We start from the raw sequence: 19,789 nt of genomic DNA on the forward strand, positions 1-19,789 counted from the left end.
GTGCTTCTGGGTTGCAGACCTGAAGCATTGCATTCTTGGCTCGAGCGAGCTTTTCTTCACTCGAGCAAGGCTAGCTCGATTTATTTCGTTTAGTAAACGAGCCGAGTTCGAGTTCGCATAAGCTTGACTCGTTTATCTTTATTTAGATTATATAATAATATATATTATTTATATATTAAATAATATAAATAATATTTTTTATTTAAATAATATAAAGGCTTCATTGATGGCAGGCAATACACATCAATGGCCGGCAAAAAAGAAGTGGTGGCCGGCAGCCTCCAAGGATGGCCGGCAGGCCATCAGGAACTTCAAGATGAAAAGACCCAGGCATGGTCCAAAGATGAGACAAAATGGATGCAGGGTTTGAAATGCTCAAAACTGTGGCATTCTGCTAGAGACTTGGAGCGTTCAGCAATCAAACAGACTCATCATCGGATGTACCTGCAAGAATATCCAAGTCTTAAAGGACCGTCAAAAATGGGGTGTCTACACTATGAGACTAAAACAAGAAAACATGCAAGATTACAACAAAACTAACATGAACCTAAAATAAGAAAGCACTTAATTTTCAATGGAGTCCATCCCCTATCTCCTTCCAAAACATGGAGTACATCTCCTTTCTCCTCCCAACACATCATACATATACAATGTATTTAAAATATGCCGTCACATTCAATGACTACAATCATGCATATTTAAAGCCTTAACATACCGTCATATTCAATGACTACAATCATGCATATTTAATGCCTCAACATACCGTCATCTAATGTCGTAGTAGTGGACAGTGAAGATCAAACATTAAGCCCATCTACATTTATAGGCTGCCAATCATAACTGAAAAAGTGTAGATTTGGATATTTGGCCCATGACAATGGATATTTTTAATTTTTTAAAATTTTAAATTATTCTTCAATTAAATAAATTAATTAATTAAAATATGCTTGAAACCAAAAAAATAAAAATTAGTCTGGTCCATTTGTTTAAAAATATTAGTTTTAGTTCTTGCATTATTTAATTGAATTATGATGAAAGTTTAATATATGTTTTTTATGACTTAAAATCAAACATTTGTTAAATGCCCAAATTTGTTTTCTTAATAATTCACATTTAAATGAGATGAAATTAATGCTATTAACTAGCATGTGAAGTAGTTTTTTGTATTTTTGATCGAGAGCATGTGAAATAGTTGAAGATTGTCTCATTATACATTGTGAAATACTAATAAAATAGATAGTTAGTAAAGTGATTTATATAAAATTAAGGGGTCATCCAATCATGCAATTTACAAATACTCCTGAAATATAGAGGTAATACCCCTCGGCCCCTATGTTGTTCCACCCCTGTGATGATGAGAAAAAAGTGAGAAAACATAACAAAACTTTATAATGTGAGTAAGAAGGGTAAAAGTGGAAACCTTCACAAGATTATTCAGTTTGTTTTTTTTACAGGCAGCTGGTGCAGTGAGTGGTGCCCTGGCAATTGCGGAAGTGATGCCCATGCAATACAAACACATGCTCGGGGGACCTTCTTTGAAAGTTGATTTGCATATTGGAGCGGCGGCGGAGGGGGTTTTGACGGGAGCTTCTATATACACGCACCTAATCCCCTCAATACACACACTTAATGATATTTAATTTTATTACAATTTTATCTCTAAGTGAAATTATCATTTTAGACACCATTGTTAATTGAAAACATCTCAATGCACACCTCAGAGTTCACATTGTTGCATCGTGTGTGTAAGCCACTGGTTTGGCATGCTTCTTTGAAAATGGCTTTGGCATTTCTGTAGGGTTTTCATTTTTTACAAAGGGCTTTGGCATTTCTGTAGGGAAAACATTATTGTGATGGAGGATTTGCCTTCTGAAAATCAGCAAATAAGTATTCATGTGAAGCAGAGCGAAGGAAATGTGAGTTTAATTTTATTTTTTTTTTCGCAGCGTCGTTCGGATAACCAGAGCCGAATTTTGTTATTTTGTTCGGAAATGTACTACCGAAATAATTATGTATTTTCGGAAGTTGATGTCCGAAAAAAGTGATAAATTTCGGAAGTTGTTGTCCGAAAAATGTATTAAAATTCGGAAGTTGTTGTCAGAACAAAGTTAACTTGTACAACATTCAACTTCCGAAATTTGAAAAAAAATTCGAACAACTACTTCCGAATGAAGTAAATTTTTTTTTTCATTTTATATTCCAAATTTGCAAACTGCATACCAAATTTACAGTTTCAAATTGCAAATTAATCTTTATAATGCCATTAAAAATTTGTAATGTCATACAAAACATGCAGGAATATGTGTCAACTCAAGGAAGTCAGGTTTGCGCGGATTTTGTGTTAGATTACACCACTCATTTCACAACTGAACAGGTTCAGTCTACGAAATTATAACGATTATGTTTTGAATTGCTCACCAAATGTAAATGTTTGATAATATTTATTTAACTTTGTAGGTATTCAAAAGTAAGGATGAATTGCTCAACTAGGTACGTGAAGTTGGAAAGAGAAATGGTTTGGTCATTGTAATCAAAACATCAGACTATGGTGGAGGGAAAAAAAGACCCAGGATGTATCTTGCTTGTGAGAGGAGTGGCCAATATAGAGCAACAAAGAAGTTAAAACATGATGGCAACAATACATCAAGAATAACCGGTACGAAGAAATGTGGTTGTCCTTTTGATATGAGGGCTCACAGGTTTACCACATATGATGAATGGACATTGACTGTAGTATGCGGATTGCATAATCATCTACCTGCGGAGCACCTCAAGGGACATTCATATGCGGGGAGGCTATCAAAGGATGAGAAAGCATTGTTAATGGATATGTCAAAGAGCATGGTTCGGCCAAAAAAAATCCTAGTAACCTTGAAACAGCGAGATGCCCTCAATGTAAGCACACTTAAAACCATTTACAATGTACGCCATTGAAATAGGGTGGTACAGAGAGCTGGAAGATCACAGATGCAACACTTATTGGGTGAATTGGCCAAGTATAATTACATTGAGCGCCATCGGTCTGAAGAGTCCACGATGACTGTGACAGACTTGTTTTGGGCACATCCTACCAGTTTGGACTTATTTCGGTCATTCCCACGTATATTAATTATGGATTGCACATATAAAACCAACAGATATCGGCTTCCTCTTCTTGAAATTGTGGGAGTGATATCAACTGAAATGACATTCTCTGTAGCTTTTGCATACTTATAGTATGAGAGGGTCGATAACTATGCGTGGGTGTTAGCTACAATACGTGATGTCATGGATGGGTTTGTTGTGCCAACAGTTATTGTTACTGACAGAGAGCTAGCCTTGATAAATGCCATACAGAAGATATTCTCGAGTGCCAGACATTTATTATGTCATTGGCATATCAGTAAGAATGTGTTGACCAAATGCAAGAAAATTTTTGAGACACAGCAAAAATGGGAGAAGTTCAACCATGAGTGGAACTCTGTAGTGTATTCATCTTCTGAAATTCAATACGAGGAGCGTCTTAAATCATTACTTAAGGAATTCAGTAGTTATCCTGATGCAGTCAAATATGTCATGGATACTTGGTTGGTTCCTTACAAGGACAAATTTGTGGCGGCATGGACAGACACGTGTATGCATTGTGGCAATGTTCTTCTCACCTAGGGACACTCAAATCACTACATTAGCTTCTACTCTGCAAACCAAGAAGAAGCGACCTGTTAAGGGAAAGGAGAAGGTGAACCCGAAAGGGAAGGCATACATTACTAGAACAGTGAAACCTGGTGCATATGTTGATGCTTTCCCTACTGGGTTAAAACCATACATTAAGTTTGTCAAGGATGTAGCTGCAAATGGGAATTGTGGTTTCAGGGCTATAGCTGCTTCAATTGGTCATACAGAAGACGATTGGGCTCAGGTTAGGCGTGACCTATTGGGTGAGCTGCACACACACAAAGAGGAATACATTACACTTTATGGGTCCTATGAAAGGTTTGAAGAATTGACAAGCATATTGTCATACTTTGAAGACAGTCCTGGATACTCACATTGGATGACTATGCCAGACATGGGGCATCTTGTTGCATCGTGCTACAATCTTGTGTTATACCACTTGTCTTTACAGCAATGTCTCACCTTTTTACCTCTTAGAACAGTTCCAGTACCTCAACTTGATAGACGTGAGATTGCCATTGGGTTTGTCAACGGAAATCATTTCGTCCAGGTATAGCAGAAACTTATCAATTGCGTTTATGCATGTACAAGAAGTTATGAGGTATGACCACTAAGTCAATTGATATTTGGTGCAGGTTTTGTTGCAGCCAGGCCATCCAATTCCTCCTATTGCCACTAATTGGAGAAAATACCGTCACCCTTGCGCTGTGGACTGGGATGATGCATATGTGCGTCGCATTCAACATTTCAAGGACATTATTCATGATAATGTAGCTACTCGAGAGACTTTTGATGTTGTTGATGTCGCATGACACATGTATGCATTTGACAATGTTACAATTATGGAAGAAATTAATGGATGTGTTTTTGATGTTGATGTGTTCTGTTTTGCAATGTGGATTGAATGTTATCGACCATTGTTACCATTCCATTGTAATAAGAAAATATCATTACAATGTCATTACAATACCATTGTTGCCATTCCATTCTAATAAGAAAATATTAACCACTGTTACCATTACAACAATGTCATCTTACAAAAAACACCAAACAATATTCATCAACTAACAACATAACATGTCACGAATCAGCTGTATGCCTACGCCTAGGCCTACGACTGTATGTCAATGTCGAAGATGGAAAGCGACCTCCAGCAGAACTAGGTCCAGCTTCGTCAATGTGCTGACCTTCAAGAACATGTGTCATACTCTCGATAGCCTGGTAAAGTCGATAAGGATGGCGAATCCCCTCCTGATAACCAGCGTCAATAATAGGATGTGAAATCTGCAGTGCATGTGCAATACACTGCATTTGAAAAGAATATCACATTTTAGGGAACATATCAGAAAAAAAAAAAAAAAGTAAGTTACATATGCATCAGAGAGGATAATAGATTACATCCGCATGTTCGCTGAAATCCTGATGGTCATGGACGCGAGGTTCATCAGTGTGCTCGACATATAGGTGCGTGATATTCTTATACCAATCCATGTAACCCGGTACACATTGCCAAGGCTGACGAACTGGTGTGCTCCTCCGTTGCGCAGACAACACGTGGTTATCCCAAGCCTCCCACATCCTATCCAAGTATCTGTACATGACGGTATATCATGCAGATATGTTGCCTCGTGCACCACGACTGGGAGCTAGCGGTGTATCTGGGATGGTTTGAACCCTGCCAAACTACCTCAAAACTCTATCTGGATGATAGGGTTCGACAACATCTAAGCACTTTAAGCATCCATGGTAGAAAGTAACCGGGTTACATGGATGCCGGTCTCTGCAGCTGTGGTATGGATCCCAAATAACCTGTAAACGTAAAGTCTTTTTGCATTAAAGTACAGAAAGGGTAAGATAAATGGAAGTGTTAAAATTATCGCAGGATGAGTAAACTAACATCAGTAGCTACTAAACTGTCAAGCTCGGCTCGAAAAGATTTCAAATGGTCAATGGAGGAACTCGCCTCTCTCCTAGATGCCCAATGGTACACGTGTGGCATGTCTTCATTGTAGCCCATGTTCTGATGATGTCGGAATGCTCGGAAGTGCTCATAAATCCACGCCTCCAAAAGAGTCATATAACCACCCATCTGCTTAACCCCAGACCGGCTAGCAAACCCCAACTGTCGACATAAAAATGCTAATGCAGCAGCACCCCAGGCATAAGTATGTATGGATCCCAAATCCATCAACAAGCCGAGGTAAACAACGGGAACCCTGCCACCACTCTTGTTACTAAAGAGTGTACATCCCAACAGAAACAATAAATAAGCTCTTGCAACGCACTGTATAGCCTCCTCGGGGTCTGAATCTGTGACACCAGCAAACTGACTTCGCAACCATTCAAGCCTGACTGAATTGCCACCAGCAGAAGAAACCTCTTCATGTGCTGCAAGTTCAGTAATCCCCAAGCCATAAACGAGTAATGTAACTCCATGATGATCTGTCACATCTGGTATGCTGACTGATTTGCCTATAATGGGAAGGCCAAGAATAGTGCCAATATCATCCAAGGTCAAGGTCATCTCACCAACTGTCATGTGAAATGTGTTCGTCTCAGGTTGCCATCTCTCAACAAAACATGAGACTAGAAGCTTGTTGACGAACCGATAAGTGCAACGAGCTAACTGTGACAGTCCAGACTGCTCAATAATGGCTTTGAATCTGGTGTTGTTCTCTACTAACCACCATGGCCATGCAAGGATCTTGGAAGAGTGATTATGACACTTTAGGGGCCCTCGTTCCTACAACACAAATGATATCTCATTACAAACTACCATACAACACACAAAAAAAAAAAAAAAACTCATATACAAATGAATTTCAGTTTTACTGAGGAATGTTTACCTCCCCGTGCCAAATAGCTGCAGCCACATGACTATTGAAACTCCGCAGTATTGACGGATCAGTCGGTCCACCTGGAAAAGCATGAGTAAGGTACTCTTCCTGGACAGGAGGAGAATCAGGTAAAGAGGTATCCTCCACAGCAATGTCAGGCATATCATAACCTTCAACTCGTCTTTGGCTTCGGCCCCCACTTTGACTGGCACTGGAAATATCATATTACGACCTCGACCACGACCTTGACCTCGTCCTCGCCGATGCCCTCATCCCCGTTGATGGTCTACATCCAATTCACGACGTCATCTATTTGAAGCAGTAGGTGGGACACGTTATTGATATTCAGAATCCATATTATCTGCAAAAAATACTAAGTGTGTGTAATGAGTGTGTGTAAATAAACAGAGTGTGTGTAAAATTAATGACTGTGTTTTAAATTATAAGTGTGTGTGTAATGAGTGTGTGTGTAAAATTAATGAGAGTGTGTGCAATGAGTGTGTGTGTAAATAATAAGTGTTTTAAATTATAATGAGAGAATGTGTGTAAAATTAATGAGAGTGTGTGTAGTGAGTGTTATAATTAAGTGTTTTAATTAAGTGTTAGAAGGGGAAAAAAAAAAAAATTTGTTCGGAAGTTGTTGTCCAAAAACACCTATTCTGTTCGGAAGTTGTTGTCCGAAAATACTTGTTCTATTCAGAAGTTGTTGTCCGAAATTATAGCTACTACTCGGAAGTTGAAAACCAAAAAAAAAATTATTTTCGGCACTTGAAAGCCGAACCAAGTAAATATTTTCGGAACTATAGTGCCAAATAGAAGCAGAAATTTCAGAACTCTAATGCCGAACAAAAACAAAAATTTCGAATAACCAGTTCCGAATGAAACACGACAATCACTTACATTGGGGTGGACTGAAAATTTCGAAAATGGTAAAAATTAACCCTACATTACAAATAAAATAGGAATGAGAAGATTCTAATCTGTGTAAACTAACCTAAAATGTGAAAATTTCAATGCTCTTCAATGCCCTTCAATGCCAATACTTCAATGACACAAATGGATGGATGAAGCTTTTGGGGAGGAACGGTGGAGAGTGTGAGAGATGGGTGTGTGTGTGAGAGGGGTTCTCAGATGGGTGTGTGTATGAGAGGGGTCTGTCACGGGTGTGTGTGTGTGAGAGGGGGTGTGTGTGTGTATGATTTACATTTGGGGGTATATGTGGAATGATAGGTGTGTGTAGTGAGTCAAATATATTAGGATTTATTTTTTTAGTGTGTGTATTGAGAAGGATTTGTATAGAGAGGAAATGGTGTGTGTATATAGAAGCTCCCGGCTTTGACCTTCATAATTACCTTTGCTGTCCTTCTGATTGTGCTTAAGGGTCCCAGAAGCCCAGTTGTGAAGACATGGTTACTTGCTATGCCAACTGTAGCTTTGGTTGTTACCGGCTCCAATTATACTGGACCTTCCATGAATCCTGCCAATGTGAGTACCAGCAACTTCTTTTTTATCTCTGGGGATCTAGCAAACCATGGAAGTTCACTGTATGCCATTTACATTTATTTTTTGGGGGTACAAATGCCATTTGCATTGCATCAGCTGATTTTTGCTATGCCTTTTCTTTTGCATAATACTCACGTTTTCCTTTTTTTTATTTTCTTCCTTTTTTTGGTCTTGGTCGAGCACTCACATTATTTGAGTTATAATGAATCTGTACCATATTTTTATGATGCAATGGCCAGCACCTTTGTTAAGTGTCAATTATGAATGCAAAGTATATTACCTTCTAACGAAGATGCAATGGCCTGAACCTTTAAAATGCCATTATGGTCTTGTAATCTTTTATTTATTGTTTTCTTAAAGTGACAAAGATTTTTATTAAGAATAAGCTTAAGAAAAGGGAGAGGACAAGGAGTCCTCCAACAATGTAAAAGGTCAAGTACTCTTTTATTATTGTAAAGATCATCGTATGCTTTTTTGATATCTTTCTTTTTACATTCACCTCTTTCAAAAATTTCCTCACTTCTACTCTTTTGCCAAGTTTTGTAACAAACCCATTTTGTTTTCACTACATTTTGGACATCCTCATTCCACATTTCTACATTTTGGACATCCTTACATAATGGCATTTTTCCTCTCGGCTCACTAAGTGCCTCATTTGTTGTTTTTTTAACACACTTGCACATTTTTCTTTGTTGCATATTCCAAATCCCATGTAGCTTGTTAAAATCAATGTATAAAGAGAAATAGAGAATTGTATAGATATTGATTGTATTATTGATTGATATATGTTGTATATTACAAATGGTGAGGGGCTCCTTATATAGGAGAAGTTTACAGACCTGAATAGGGAAGTGGCCGAAAGTAGCCGAACACTAACTTAAAGTAATGTATAATAAAGACAAGTACTAACCTACTAACATCATTACAAGCACTTACTAACATCATTACAAGCACTAATATATACTAACAGCCCCCCTCAAACTCAAGGAGGATAAAAATTAACCAACTTGAGTTTGGAGAGAGTAACAAAATAAAATAGGAAAATAAAATAGGATAGGAGACACTGTATGGTCGTGTCAGACCGTTGGTGAAGACACTGTATGGTCGTGTCGAACCGTTGTAGTAGGACAGTTTACGAGGTCATGCCGGACCGTTGTAAAAGCTAACCAGAATCAATGTCGAGACAGTTTATGGGGTCATGCCGGACCGATGTAGAAGCTAACCGGAATCAATGTCGGGACAGTTTATAGGGTCATGCCGGACCGTTGTAAAAGCTAACCGGAATCAATGTCGGGACAGTTTATGGGGTCATGCCGGACCGATGTAGCAGACACTGTGTGGTCGTGTCAGACCGTGGGAGCTCAAAAGATATATATATATAGATATATATATCGCACCCTCAAAAGTCGTGCCCAATCTATCAAAAGGCGTGCCATCAAAAGGCGTGCCCAACAGAAATCGTCGAGCGGCGAGCCATCAAAAGGGGCGCCGGACACGCGGCGATGCACGTGACCGACAGAGTGTCGTGTCGTCCTCTTCGGCATTGTCTATATAAACCAAAGCGAAGCCTGAGACTTGGAAGCAAAACAAACCAGTTGAAACCTCTTCGTGCTCTGAGAGCTGTTCTCTAAGAGCTGCAAACCCTAAAACACTCTGTAACATCTGAAACACTCAGCAAACTATAACATGGCCTCTTCTTCCCATTCAGCTACCCAGAACATGGCCTCTTCTTCCCGTGGTCTGCTCACTCTCTTTCCCGACCTCAACGAGTCCACAAGAGAGATAACCGGTGCGGTGGCCCTTGAACCTCAACCAAGCGCCTCTGGTTTTGCTCCGTTGAATTTTTCTATACGGTCTGTGGAGCAAAAAATGGCAGTGCAATCGGATATTGAGGCCAATCAATATACATTGAAGTCATGTGTGGAGACCATGACTGCAGTCACAAACTTGTCGCACCGGCTTCAGAGTAGGATAAATGAGGTGCAGCAGTTAAACGCCCAACTGGCTCTGCTCCAGCGCATGTATAAGGATGCGCGAGCAGAAATATGTGTACTAAAGGCGGAAAACAAGGAGCTGAAGCGGAAGGCCACCGTTATGTTCCGATTTGGAGGTCCGTCATATGCTGCAGTGGAGGAGCAGGGGGGAGTGAACGTGTTTAGTGGATTAGGAAGTACTGAGACCGGGCTGTCACGGGACACCCAAGATAAAAGTAAGAAGAAGAGAATAGTGGAAGAGGCAAAAAAGTAAGGCCAGTGTTTAGGATGGGATTTTTTTTTTTTTTTTTTTTTGGTTTTTTTTTTCGGTTGTGGTGTAAAATTGTGATCGGGGTTGATCCTCGGCATGAAGAAATGATAAGTTTGTGGAATGTTTTTGGTGTTATTTTGTGTTGTTGTTTTGTTTAAATAAAATAAAATAAAAAATAGATAAAAAAATATTTTTGGATGGGTTATTTGAGAAAGATCGGTGTGAGGTGGATGACGAAGGGAACATGGATGTTTCAAAATAAAGTTGGGGGTAGTGCCCCTGCAAAAGATATATTATTATAGAGTGGGAATTTGAAAGAGATTAAAAGTGGTTTGGAGAAAATAAATAAAAATAATTGATTTTGAAATCAAACGGAGGAGAGCGAGGGGACAAGCCCATGTGATAAAGTGGAGAGAGAGGGTGTTGGGTTTGGAAAGAAAGAGATAAAAAATGGAGCATCTCTGCTGTGCTACCCCATCATCAGTCTCACACAATAAAGGAGGAGAGAGAAAGAGCCCCTGAGAGAGAGAGAGAGCATTAGTGCGAATTCAAGTGGTGCAGACCACCCTTTCTTTGGTTCTGGTTGGAACCCACTTGTTTCACTGAGCCACTGTGCGACGAAGCCGAAAGAGTTGAAGAACGAGGCTCCGCCGCCGGAACCGGCACCGGCAAAGGAAGAACCTGGCGGCACGGTGTCGGAGACAAAGGAGGTGGTCGTTGCAGAGGAAGTGAAGACAGTCGAAGGCGACACTGTTTTCTGCAAACGCAAGGAGATTGTTGATAATGACGACTCCCTTGACGACCATCCTAACAAGCGCCGATCTCTCAGTAACTTGTTCAAGGAGAATGAAGGGAAGGACTCAACTGAATCTGATCCAGCAAAAACAAGACGAACCATCGGTAAATCTAAAACCTACTAACATTCCTGAAGCAAAGCTCATGAATCTGGAAAAACTGAAACTCCAGTTGAGCAGATGCCAAGGGAATTAGTTGAAACTCCAGTTGAGCAGATGCCAAGGGAATTAGTTGTTGAAGTTCCTGTGGGGGCCAAAGCAGAGAAAGCAGTAGAGCGCGTTCAGCGCGAGCTTCAAAAGGGAATCGGGTTAAAATTCCCCCTCCAACCCGAGAGACCATGTATGTATATCACCCGAGAGACCATGTATGTATCTTTGTTACCCCATGAGAGAGGTTGATCTTTTTATGTAGAGAAGTCGCCTCTGGTGGCGGCGAACTGGAAGCTATATGTATTGATAGAGATGACAGCGGAATAGATTGAGGTCCGGCGGGCGGCTAAGGTGAGGTTGCCGCCCGCTGGTGAAGTGAAAATACTAGGTTCTAAACTCGCTCTGATACCATGTTAAAATCAATGTATAAAGAGAAATAGAGAATTGTATAGATATTAATTATATTATTGATTGATATATGTTGTATATTACAAATGGTGAGGGGCTCCTTATATAGGAGAAGTTTACAGACCTGAATAGGAAAGTGGCCGAAAGTAGCCGAACACTAACTTAAAGTAATGTATAATAAAGACAAGTACTAACCTACTAACATCATTACAAGCACTTACTAACATCATTACAAGCACTAATATATACTAACATAGCTTACTAACATTTTATGTAAAACAATTCCCATTTTCTTGAGCAGTCAATGTTTTTCTTCTTCCTCAGCTGTAATTTCTATCTGAACTTCGTAATTTTAATGTTAGTTTTTTAAATTTTGAAATTTTGCAATCCTTTTATATTTGTGATGGAATTAGCAACGACTTTATAAATATACCCTCGTGTAGTTAGGCGTTTGATTTGAAATGATGGCAATTTTGAGGGCACCTTAAGAACTTTGTGTTGCCGGCCTTTGCCGTGAACATGTGTTTCTCCTTTTGTGTGAAGTTATCTTTTGAGCAGTGATTCAGCACATCATGCACCAGAAATGCTTTTTTTTATTATCCAATCAGAACATAAACTAAGAGGAACACGGACAAATGAACTCAAAGGCATGTCGACATGTATTGACTTGCCCCTCAGCCTTAGTTCTTCCATGTCTGCCATAACATAATTTCATAAAGATACAAAAACCAGATATTGACCGTCTAGAAGCTGATCCCTTATAAATGACTTAGAGAACACATCGACTTAAAAATAAATTATTGACCGCCTGAGTACATTTGAATTCTTATTCTCCGAAGAGAACACATCGGCTTAAAAATAAATTATTTCGGCCAAACAGTTTTTGAGCCACTATACAGAAAGAAATATCGATGTAGGTTCCATCACCTCAGGATGCCGAGGTAATAGAACCTAGGGGGCAGTTGTGGGGATATATTTCTTGGGTACCAACACGTGGCATGACGACGCCGACGTGTTTGGCCGAGGTACCACGTGTCATGGAAATTACGCCAAGGTGATCTCGGAGTTGCCGAGGTTGTCTCCGAAGATATCGGAATCCGAGATAAGCGGATAAGGGACGAGAGTCCTAGGACAAAGAGGGGACTTAGCCAAGATAAGGATAAAGCTCTTAGGGAGTTTATCTTTATCTCTTGAGAAATCCTAAGTAAACACTAAATTGAAGTCTATAGAAGTCATGCTTCTAGTAGGACTTGGATTGAGTTAACTATAAAAGAGAGGCACCCCCATGGGTCTAAGGTACGTAGTTTTATACTCAAGCTTGTGAGTTTAGCACTTGATTATCTTTGAGAGATATACTGACTTGATCGTCGGAGTGCCCCCGGGTGGAGGAGCCACCGCCGGAGCCCTTTCTTTCTGTTACAGGTTACTGGAGCCATCTATTCTGCCGGTGCTCTCCAGCTGATTACTAGGCGGGCAGTGTGGTAAGAAAATTACCCACACACAAAGGCATGTCGACATGTATTGACTTTCCCCTCAGCCTTAGTTCTTCCATGTCTGCCATAACATAATTTCATAAAGATACAAAAACCAGATATTGACCGTCTAGAAGCTGATCCCTTATAAATGACTTTTTTTCAAGACAATAAATTTGTGAACCATTAGATGATCCGAACACTGAATCTTTCAAGGACCCCCTTTCAAGTATCTTAAGATATGATATGATACTACTTAGCATCTAAATGTTGCTACCTTGAGATTTGCGCAAACTAACTCTCCACTCCTAACAAAATTAATGTCTAGTTCGGATAATTGAATCTAGCCTCCCACTACTAGCCTTCTATGCCCTTTTAACGGGTTTAGCACCTAGTATTCCAGTCTGAGGGTTTACAATTCATTATTGTGTTAGCAAGTTGGTGGGCCATTTACACTGTCATTGTGCCCGAGGAGTGCCTTCCTTGATCTAATGTTCTCTGAAAGATTGCTAAGGAGAGAGAGAGAGAGAGAGAAAAGAGAGAGACTGGAATGAAAGATTGGTATATTCACTATCTGTTATTGTGTTTGTATGTATACAAGAGAATGAGCTCTCTCTCTTTATAGAGAGGAGAAGGAGACAATGGGACAATGGGACAATGGAGCACCGAAAGTATTACGACAATACATTAAAACAATATAAAGGCTTCTGTTAAAGCTGAAGGTTGAAGGTGTGTGGTAGTGGGTGAGCTCTCTTTACAGCTACGAAGGTGAGCTCTCTTTACAGCTACAAATGTATAGTATATTATATGTTAACAGCCCCCGCAAACTCAAGGAGGGTAGGCATCGACCAAGTTGAGTTTGAAAACAAGATCACGGAAGCGCCCAGAAGGATGAGCCTTGGTGAAAATATCAGCAGGTTGATCGGCAGAAGCAATAGGGAGAAGATGAACAGTACCACGTGTAACATGCTGTCGAATGAAATGACAATCAATTTCAATATGCTTGGTGCGATCATGAAAAACATCATTGTGAGCAATCTGAATGGCACTCTGATTGTCACAATAAAGAGAGGTATCGCCAGAAGAGGAAACACCCATATCAGTGAGGAGCCAGTGAAGCCAGAGAAGTTCCTGAGTAGTATCAGCAAGAGCCCGGTATTCAGCTTCGGTGCTAGAGCGGGCAGTGAGGGATTGTTTCTTGCTACGCCAAGTAAGAAGAGAATCCCCTAAGAAGAAACAGAATCCCGTGGTGGAGCGTCGATCTGTAGGATCCCCAGCCCAATCAGCATCAGAAAAGGCACGCAGTTCAAGAGAGGAGGAAGCAGAGTAGTAAAGGCCATGGAACAGAGTACCTTTGAGGTATCGAAGGATGTGGAGTATAGCAGTATAGTGGGGAGTGCGAGGAGCCGACATGTACTGACTAACAATGTGAACAGCATAGGCAATGTCAGGACGAGTCACTGTGAGATAGACAAGACTACCGATGAGCTGGCGATAAAGAGTAGCATCATGGAGGAGAGCCCCATCGAGAGGAGTGAGACGAATCTGAGGATCAATTGGAGTAGATGTAGTTTTGCAATCGGTAAGACCAGCACGAGCCAGAAGATCGGATGCATATTTGGCCTGAGATAAATAAGAGCCAGTAGAATCATGAGAGACTTCAAGGCCTAAAAAGTAGTTAAGAATACCAAGGTCTTTCATCTCAAACTGACGGTGGAGAAAACGTTTAAGGTGGAGAATACCAGCTGCGTCATTACCAGTGATAATCATATCATCCACATACAGAAGGAGAAGAGTGGTACCATGAGGAGTAGTCCATAAAAAGAGCAGAGTCATAAGAGCTAGAGGTGAACCCGAAGTCATGAATGGTAGAACTGAACTTAGCAAACCAAGCGCGGGGTGCTTGCTTGAGGCCATAGAGGGCACGCTGTAGTTTGCAAACCTTATGAGGGGGAAAAGTAGACCCAGGTGGAGGTTGCATGTAGACCTCCTCAAGGAGATTACCATTGAGGAAAGCATTTTTTACATCCATTTGATAGAGCTCCCAGTGGCGAGTAGTAGCAACAGCCAGTAAACTGCGAACAGAGGTAAGCCTAGCAACAGGGGAGAAGGTTTCCTCATAATCAATCCCATATTCCTGGTTAAAACCCTTGGCAACAAGACGAGCTTTGTAACGTTCAATAGATCCATCAGAATGAGTCTTGATTTTGTAAACCCATTTGCAGCCAATCGCAGTTTTGCCAGGAGGAAGATCAACAAGATCCCAAGTATGAGTTTTGTCCAAAGCTTGAAGTTCATCAGTCATAGCTTGCTGCCAAAGAGGATTAGTACAAGCCTCACGATAGGAGGTAGGTTCATAAGTAGAAAAGGCAGCAGACCCAACAATATAATCACGAAGGTGGATAGGAGGTTGAGTTACCCGGTGTGGTCGACCCGTAGGAGGATCGGTGGGAGGAAGAACCGGTGGAGAAGAAGGTGGTGCAGGGAGAAGTGGACCTTTAGGGAGAGTAGTCTGGTCGGGAGCAAGAGTGAGCAAGGGCGTCTCAATGAAGGAGGAACCTGTATCAAAATCATCAGAGAAGAGATCTATAGAAGGATTAGTAAACAGTACATTAGTGGAAAGTGCAGGTAAGTGAAAGGAGGATAGGGAGGAAAACATTTGGTGCTCCCAAAAAACGACATGGCGGGAGATACGAAGACGTTTAGAGAGAGGGTCCCAACAGCGAAAACCTTTATGTTCAATTCCATACCCAAGAAAGCAACAAAGACGAGAACGAGGTTCAAGCTTGGTGTGTTCATGAGATTGAAGGAGAACAAAGCAGGCAGAGCCAAAAACCCGAAGATTAGTATAGGGAGGGGGAGTGCCATGCAGATGTTCAAAGGGAGTTTGATTATGGATGACAGGGGTAGGAGCACAATTGATAATGTAGACAGCAGTGAGGACAGCTTCCTCCCAAAAGCTTTCAGGGCAGGAAGAAGAGAGAAGGAGAGCGCGAGTAGTGTCAAGAATATGCCTATGTTTCCGTTCAGCACGGCCATTTTGCTGGGACGTGCCAGCACAGGAACGATGAGGCAGTGTACCATGACGCTGAAGAAAAGAAAGAAAATCGGAATCCCGATATTCCATAGCATTGTCAGAGCGAAAAAGTTTGATGGTTTTGGAAAATTGGGTGTGGATCATTTGGGCAAATCGATAATAAAGGGTTTTGAGTTCAGACCGAGTTTTCATGAGAAAAATCCAAGTAACCCGTGAAAAATCATCAATAAAAACAACAAAATAACGAGATCCCCCCATAGTAGTAGTAGGGGAGGGGCCCCAAATATCCAAATGTATATGATCAAAAGGTGCACAGGAAACAGAAGTACTTTTATTGAAGGATAAAGCAGGTTGTTTGGCAAGTTGACAGGGTATACAATCGAAAGTATCTGGAATTACATGACACAATTGTCCACTAGAAACCAAAGACTTTAAGCGATTAATAGAAATATGCCCTAAGCGACAATGCCAAAGATGAAAAGGAGATAATGAGGAAGCAGATGCAGGAGCAGCGATCTGAGGAGAGTCAGGAACATGAAGGTGAATGAGCTCATAGAGACGTCCGTGCTTACGGCCGATCCCAATAGTCTGCCTCGTCTGAGGGTCCTGTACCAAACAATGAGTAGCAGAAAAGGTGACAGTTAGACCAAGTTCACATAATTGACCAATGGAGATAAGGTTTAAAGTGAGAGCAAGGATATGATAAACTTGAGGTAAAGATAAAGAAGATGTGGAAACAGTACCAATATGACGGACAGTCATGAGAGAACCATCAGCAATTTGAATTGAGGGAATATGAGGAGACGAAGAGATGGAAGAAAATATAGTTGAACTGGAGGTCATATGATTACAACAGGCAGAGTCAAAATACCAAGAAGAGTTACTTGGAATTACAGACAAAGCAGTATGAGGAGGTGTACCAGTTGGGGGGAGAAGGTGTTTGAACATGGCCTCGACATCCGTTGGAGAAAAGAGAGGGGTAGACGGAGCAGGAGACTCGGATAAACCCTCAGCGGCAGCAGCAGCAGTGTGATGAGACTGATTCCCAGAATGAGACTGATTCCGGGAACGATGAAAGCTCCCCCGAGGAGAACCACCGGGAGAAGAGTGGCTGTTGGCGGATGAGCGGGATGGATTGCGAAAACAATCCTGTTGCAGATGACCAGGACTAAGTTTGTTGCAGTATCGGCAGGTTCTGACGGGGTAATTGACCAGGAGATGTGTGGAAGGAAGGCCCCGATTCTGACAGTAGAGGCAGGCAGTGGTCCGCTGGGTGAATGATGGCCGGTACGGAGGAGTGGCAAGAACAGAGTCCACATGATGAGTTTGGAGAGTACCAAGACGAGTCTCCTCTGATAGCAACTCAGAAATAGCTTGTTCCAGAGTGGGCAAGGGATGGCGATGAAGAAGAGAGGCACGTACGGGCTCAAAAGATGAAGTTAGAGCCATGAGAAAGTGCACCAACCTTTGCTGATTACGATAAGCAGTAAATAAAACAGCATTTTCTCGGTGAGGCCAAGTCGGTTCGGAAAGAGCAAGCTGGTCCCAAACGAAGTACATTTGAGAAAGGAAGTTATTGATGGACTGACTAGATTCTTGGCGCATCCGATGAAGTTGACTCTGAAGTTGATATTGATGAGCAAGACCAGTGGTCTGGTATCGTTCTTTCAAAAAATCCCAGATGTCTTTTGCAGGAGTAGTGACAGAGTCAAGCTGAAAGCGACCAAACTGAAGATTGATAGACGAAACAGAAGTATTTCGAAACCAGGTAATGATTTGGTAATTCTTACTGTCCCATTCCTCAAGACGATCTTCATATGTAGGAGTAGCAGGAGAAACAGTGGTTTTAGCAGTGTCTTTCATCGGTTGGGTCATGTCCCCGGTGATAATTCGCCAGAGCTTCTTTCCTTTGAGGAAGGAAGACATGGCTTGGGCCCATAGAACATAGTTGGAACCATTCAAAATAACGGAAATGGGATGGGAGGTATCATGACGATCCATAATAATAGTTGAGTAGGGCTAAATTGATAGGAATAGACCTGTAGGAGCAAAATTAGATAAAACAGAATGTACCAGTGAGTCCGGAAGGCCGAAAATAGCTAGGAAAGGTGGGCTGTGTAGAGATGATGTCAGCAGGATGGAAAATGATGTCAGCGGCGCACGTTAGCAGAAAGGGCGTGCGGCGCACAGTAGCAGAGAGGGCGTGCGGCGTATAGTAGTAGAACGGCGCACGCAGGTGCACAATAGCGGAACGGCGCACGCGGGTGCACAATTGTGAAACGGCGCATGCGCGGCTCACGGTAGACGAATGGCGCATGCGGGTGCACGGTAGCAGGCGCAGCGCACGAAAGGGCAGAGTGGAAGGCGCGTGAAGGCGCGTGTGAGCGTGGCAACGGAAGCAAAGATGCGCCGAGCAAAGAGGCGGCGCGTGAGAGCGCGTGACAGCGTTTCTGGTGACGGGATTGGTGCCGTTGGAATCGTAAGGAGATTCCGAGCTGTTTAGTGTAGTTCCACTGTGTACGGGACTAAGCACCAAAATTGAAGAATGCCAGAATTGTATTACTGCGCTCTGATATCATAAAAGATTGCTAAGGAGAGAGAGAGAAAAGAGAGAGACTGGAATGAAAGATTGGTATATTCACTATCTGTTATTGTGTTTGTATGTATACAAGAGAATGAGCTCTCTCTCTTTATAGAGAGGAGAAGGAGACAATGGGACAATGGAGCACCGAAAGCATTACGACAATACATTAAAACAATATAAAGGCTTCTGTTAAAGCTGAAGGTTGAAGGTGTGTGGTAGTGGGTGAGCTCTCTTTACAGCTACAAAGGTGAGCTCTCTTTACAGCTACAAATGTATAGTATATTATATGTTAACATTCTCAATACCGAAAAGTTCTCTCATTTTTGTGAAAGTATCCTCAACATCTGTCCAGTTTCTTTCTTTTTTTCGACATTAGTCCAGAAAATCACTACATTCACATATTCTGTAAGAAACTATTATCCAACTGTAGCTCTGTTTCACAAACATGGAGTGTGATTCAACGATGCTCTCTCTCTCTCTCTCTCTGTGGACTATAAGTTCCTGAGTAATTATGATCATTTATAGAATTATGGGCAATTGACTAGTATTTAATATAGTAATTAGATGCATAACATGTGCTTGATTGTCTCTGCAGGCCTTTGGCTGGGCATATGTAAACAACCAGCACAACACATGGGAGCAGTTTTATGTTTACTGGATTTGCCCCTTTATAGGAGCAATATTGGCTGCATGGGTTTTCCGTATTCTCTTTCCTCCCCCAATAAAGGAGAAGAAAGCCTGAAAAGGCCAAAAAGAATAAGCCTTATTGTCATTTGTGTTAATGAAGATAATTCCCGGTTGGGACTATTTGCAGCTTAGAAATTGTTAATATCATTTGTCAATTTAAGACGGTGAATGTTTTGCACCTATAATTTAGTGCCGCTGGTAAAAGAAAGTTCTAATTTCTGGTTGATGTTTAGCTAGGTATTTAGTAAAATGGGGTAGATATTTCCATCAACAACAGCCTTTCCTGTAATGAGGGCTGTAGGAGGTAGAAGAGGGATGTGACAAAGTTGTGGGGTCGATAGGGGCTGGTTTTGGGTGGTGGAGATGGTGATTTTGGGTGGCTTTGATGTTGGGATGATAGAGAAGAAGGATAAAGACAC

General features: G+C 41.3%; 1 protein-coding gene and 1 pseudogene across 2 annotated transcripts; both read left to right on the plus strand.

Annotated features, from left to right (window-relative positions):
- Window positions 1-226: 226 nt before the first annotated feature.
- Window positions 227-19,578, plus strand: LOC145793790 (aquaporin SIP1-1-like; annotated as a pseudogene). Its single transcript, XR_014333928.1, has 4 exons — window positions 227-233; window positions 1,399-1,574; window positions 7,818-7,976; window positions 19,279-19,578. The product of XR_014333928.1 is annotated as an aquaporin SIP1-1-like (transcript).
- Window positions 1,645-4,525, plus strand: LOC145793018 (uncharacterized). Its single transcript, XM_082875294.1, has 4 exons — window positions 1,645-1,916; window positions 2,297-2,374; window positions 2,458-4,204; window positions 4,290-4,525. The coding sequence occupies exons 3-4, from the start codon at window positions 3,539-3,541 to the stop codon at window positions 4,464-4,466; spliced, it is 843 nt and encodes a 280-aa protein (XP_082731420.1). The 5' UTR covers window positions 1,645-1,916; window positions 2,297-2,374; window positions 2,458-3,538; the 3' UTR covers window positions 4,467-4,525.
- Window positions 19,579-19,789: the final 211 nt, after the last annotated feature.

This window comes from Camellia sinensis, chromosome 6 (genome assembly GCF_055761805.1).
Source record: "Camellia sinensis isolate YWXY chromosome 6, ASM5576180v1, whole genome shotgun sequence".
NCBI classification, from domain to species: Eukaryota; Viridiplantae; Streptophyta; class Magnoliopsida; order Ericales; family Theaceae; genus Camellia; species Camellia sinensis.

Excerpts from the sequence above, each read along its gene's own strand:
- LOC145793018 (XM_082875294.1), top strand. The coding sequence starts at position 3,539 with ATGCAGTCAAATATGTCATGGATACTTGGTTGGTTCCTTACAAGGACA. Across the intron at positions 4,205-4,289 it reads ACGGAAATCATTTCGTCCAG|GTTTTGTTGCAGCCAGGCCA; the intron begins GTATAGCAGAAA and ends TATTTGGTGCAG.